A 4,626-nucleotide genomic window follows, 5' to 3' on the forward strand; every position below is an offset into this window, starting at 1 on the left:
GATTTTTCGTTGGGTTTTGCCATCTTTATAATGTTTTAAAACTAATTCGCGCACTTCAACTGTTGTTTGACGACCCATTTTGATCTGCACTGTGTAAATGTCGACACTTGAATGCAAAAACTATCAAATATTGTTTCTAATTCAGTTATTTTAATGTTACATAATAGCTGACATTTGGAAATTCCCGCCAAGCCGTCGCGACTAACGGTAAACTACAGTGCATCACTTTCGCTGTGAGCTTGATTTTCTGCAAGTGTGTGAATTTTTGCTAACCGTTGCCGAAAAAATTTAAATTTGAGTTGATTTCGTGTTTTACAAGAAAATACATGCTTATATAAAATAACAAAATAGCTAAATTTTTCATTTTTTTAAGATGAAATTGTTTTTTTTGTCAAGTGCTACTACATATCAGTGCTGCATCATTTTGGCTGTGATCCACTGTATGTTAAAGCATTTATATTCGACACATCCTATTTTATATCAGAAATGTGTTGAAATAGGAAAAAAGGGTATAGTTGCAGAAGAAAGTAAGAGTACTAAAGAATCGCCAAAACGTCAGAAACTCGGGAGTTAACACCCAGCCATACACGTATGACTCATATTACCTACCACTACACATATGTGTATATAACAATAGCAAGCCAATACCACATGACGCATGTGCAACGAGATCAAAACACAAACACATGGAGAGGCATCATCTTACAAGAATGTACAGCCACCACGTGACCAACAACAACAAGCCAATACCACATCACGCATATACAACGTGATCAACATACAGACACATGGAGAGGCATCATCTTACAAGAATGTACAGCCACCACGTGACCAACAACAACAAGCATGACATTATCCAAGATGCCACGCCACCGGAATTAGCCAATCGGAAGACGATACGAGTTGACTGCACTGCTATAAAAGCGTGACGCGCATACAACTCTTGTCCTCAGTTTGAACAGAAATTCAGACATAATAAGTTATAATATTTTGTGTAGACTAATATTAAACATTTAAATAAAGGAACCTTCGAGGAATCGAAGGAAAATATATTTTTAAAGAATAATTAAAAACTATTCTTAATTCGGGCCACCTACTAAAGCAAAGCTAGATCAACTATGTATGGAGATGATAGCAATTGATCTGAAACCTTTTTCTTGTGTAGAAGATAAAGGTTTTCGAAGATTATTAAAAAGACTCGATTCTACATATGATACGCCATCAAGTACTACTTGCTCCCGTAGTCTCTGTCAATCAAAATCAAACAAAAATTGATGGACGAATTGCAGAATGATATAGCATCTGGCTTAATGAGTTTATCTTTCACTACTGATGGCTGGAAGTCAAGATCTGCGCATTATTACTTATCATTAACTGTACATTACATGACAAGTAATTTTCAATTGAAAAATTTAATGATTGGCCTAACGCAACTTGAAGATCGTCACACAGGAAATTATATTAAATTAAAATTTGAAGAAATGATGTTGGAATGGAATTTATTAGATGTTCCTAATGTTCCAATTTTGTTTACTACTGACAATGGTGCTAACATCTGTAATGCTATCCGTCAAAGTAGTTGGAATCACATCCATTGTTTTGCGCATACACTTCAACTGGTTATAAAAGATTGCCAAAAACACACCAAAGGAATTGAGAAATTATTAAAAAAGGTAAAGTTTATCGTACTAATAATTGAAAGCATTGCAAACTTAAAAATAATTATGAAACTCAATTTGTTTATGATTGAATCAAATTTAATGAGAAATATTCAAAATATATTTTTAACACAATTTTTTTTTCAGGCACGACATATAACAACACACTTCCACCAATCTGACCCGGCTCGACGAGACTTTGAGAATGCTCAAAAGGTTTCAAGTGATAAAACACCATTAAAATTAATTCAATCAGTACCAACTCGCTGGAATTCGGATTACGATATGCTCGAGCGCATGAAAAAATTGCAGCAACCATTATCTGTTGCGCTTTCGCGAAGTGCAAGTGTAACTGGATTGTCTGGCACTGACTGGAAGAGAATCAGTGATATTATTAACGTCTTAGATCCTTTGAATGAGGCCACTAAAATTTCTTGTGGATCAAAATACCCGACGATCTCTATGATTGAGCCAATCATTCAAGGGATGAAAGAAGCTCTAGAAAATCTAAATTTCGATCACGAGACAAACGTTGGTCTAAATAACTTTAATGATGAAGGTAGTGATTACGATGATAATAATAATGATGAGGACTTAGAAATTTCAACGTGTGAAAACGAATCTCAGATGCCCATGGGGTATAACTTTTCAACCAATATAATCCGTAGTTTAAAAATTAGGTTTTGTGAGATCGAACAAGATACATACGTTATATCGTAAATGGACATTTCTTGATCCTCGTTATCGGGATTACTTTTTAACTGATGATAAGATGAAGTTTTGGGACTTCATGAAACAGCGACAAACTAATAGAGAAGAAACAGTAACTTTGCGTCTTGAGAAAGACATTGATCAAGAACTTATTCAATACATGTATTCGGAAAATATTGATCCTTGGGATGATCCTATTCAGTGGTGGAAAAAAGAATCAATTTTGTTCTATTACTGCAATAGAATAATCTATTTAAGATTTTACTTCTTCGAATATTTCGAATTGCTCGAATTATTCGCATTATTCTAGGGGCATGCGAATATTCGAAATTTGGAATTATTCGACGCGAATCGAACCGAATTATTCGATCAACCAAGTAATCCGCGTACTTCTCTGGGTTTGCGCGAACTTCTTCTACTCGCTTTCACCACCATTTGCATTGTGGAGCCATCGCCGTCGCTTGCCTTATGGTCTCTAGCGGCTGTCGGGACAGTGCGTCTGTTACTTGGTTGAGTTTCCCTTTACGATACTCGATATCAAAGGTATGCTGCTGTAATTCTAAAGCTCATCGTGCTATACGACCGGAAGGGCTTTCTATGGAATTCAGCCACTTCAGTGACATATGATGGTTATCACCTTAAATCGATATCCTTCTAGGTAGGGTCTCATTTTCCGAATTTCCCAGACTATGGCGAGGTGCCTCGTTTAATTTTCAGCTGGCGTAGGCTATTACGCGTTCGCCTACTTCCAGATTCTGTGTTAGCACAGCTTCAAGGCCGATGTTGCTAGCGTCCGTCTGCAAAGTGAATGTCTGGCTGAAATCTGGACATGCCAGGACGGCAGCCTCCGTTAACTTTTGCTTGATGCTTTCAAATGCCAATTGTTGCTCAGATTCCCATTTCCAGTGTTTCCCTTTCTTCAAGAGAACTGTGAGCGGCTGGCTCATGGTCGCGAAGTCGGGAACAAAGCGGCGATACCAGGAGGCTATCCAAAGATATTGACTTACTTCTTTCACGTTAGTTGGGGGCTTCAGCTCCCATCGGTGTGGATACCTTTGTCACTGATCACGTGTTAATTCGAAGGTTGTTCTGCTGTGACCTTTCGTAAATTCTGTACGTATTGCTCGAATGTAGAGTCTATGACGATTATATCGTCAAGGTAGGCGAAGGCGTGTGTTTCCACCTCAGGGCCTATGACCTGGTCGAGTACTCTCTGGAACGTCGCTGGTGCCGAACGTAAGCCGAATGGCATAACGCGCCATTGAAATAGGCCACGTCTAGGTACGGTAAAGGCTGTATATTGGCGGCTACCTTGCTCCAAGGGTAACTACTAATGTACCTTGCTCTTCGTAACTTATCAAGTATGTGTTGTATCTTAGGTAAGGGGTATGCGTCGGGTACAGATCGGGCGTTGAGTTGCCGATAATCCGCTCATAAACTCCACTTACCGTTCTTCTTCCGTGCCAATACAATCGGCGCGCTGTGTGGGCTATGAGACGGCTCGATACATCCCTTCGACAGCAGCTCGTCGATCTCGGCGTTTATAAAATATCGTTGCTTGATGGGTCGGTCGTCGGTCATAGTGATTTTATGCTCCGCCACGGTCGTCACTCCACTCATGCTTTCGAATTTTCGAAGTTCCTCGTCTAAGAAGTCACGTATGCGGGCCGCTTCGTTTCTATGGTTGGCGGTCGATGAAGTCTCGAATCGATTGCCCCTCCTCCACTTAAGCTTACGTTTTCTTTTTCCCTTCATCCTGCGCTTTAGCAGGCGTGTGTCTTGTGTAGTAAGGGACACGTTGCTTACGGCTTCGGATGACATGGTGCGGGAGGCCGTTGATTGCTGAGCATCTGACGCTGTCAGCACTACCTGGTGACCTTCGCAGGATACTATAGCTCCCATGTTCCCCAGTGTATCCAATCCGAGTATGACGTCATCAATCGCTCCGGGCATCACGTTATGCGCTTACGAATCTCCCGCGTGGTGCCTATCTGGTCAACTCCCAGACTCTGCGCGAAGGAGATTAGTTGCTCCTCGGACACATTGTCTAACCACATGAGATCTGCCATGCCATTTCCGTGCTAAACGTTTTCCTGGTATTATATGATCCGCAGGGTCCCTGCTCGGGCGCCAATTGTAACGAAGCTTTTTGCTGCCCCTGCTTCTTACAGGTATAAATTGCTGAGGTATACTCGTCGTGACCAGGGTTCGTTACAATAAATTTGTAAACATTGGGGCTCTTCTACGAATCGTACTT

General features: G+C 40.5%; 1 protein-coding gene across 1 annotated transcript; it reads left to right on the plus strand.

Moving 5' to 3' along the window:
* The first annotated feature begins 601 nt into the window (after positions 1-601).
* Positions 602-2,378, plus strand: LOC125776104 (zinc finger BED domain-containing protein 4-like). The gene is made up of 3 exons (XM_049446988.1): positions 602-1,673; positions 1,806-2,296; positions 2,339-2,378. Exons 1-3 carry the CDS (start codon positions 1,275-1,277, stop codon positions 2,376-2,378), a joined length of 930 nt encoding a protein of 309 aa, XP_049302945.1. The 5' UTR covers positions 602-1,274.
* The last annotated feature ends 2,248 nt before the right edge of the window (positions 2,379-4,626 follow it).

The sequence above is a fragment of the Bactrocera dorsalis genome, chromosome 2 (genome assembly GCF_023373825.1).
Source record: "Bactrocera dorsalis isolate Fly_Bdor chromosome 2, ASM2337382v1, whole genome shotgun sequence".
NCBI lineage: Eukaryota > Metazoa > Arthropoda > Insecta > Diptera > Tephritidae > Bactrocera > Bactrocera dorsalis.

Excerpts from the sequence above, each read along its gene's own strand:
- LOC125776104 (XM_049446988.1), top strand. The coding sequence starts at position 1,275 with ATGGACGAATTGCAGAATGATATAGCATCTGGCTTAATGAGTTTATCT. Across the intron at positions 1,674-1,805 it reads TTGAGAAATTATTAAAAAAG|GCACGACATATAACAACACA; the intron begins GTAAAGTTTATC and ends TTTTTTTTTCAG. Across the intron at positions 2,297-2,338 it reads GAATCTCAGATGCCCATGGG|GTTTTGTGAGATCGAACAAG; the intron begins GTATAACTTTTC and ends TTTAAAAATTAG.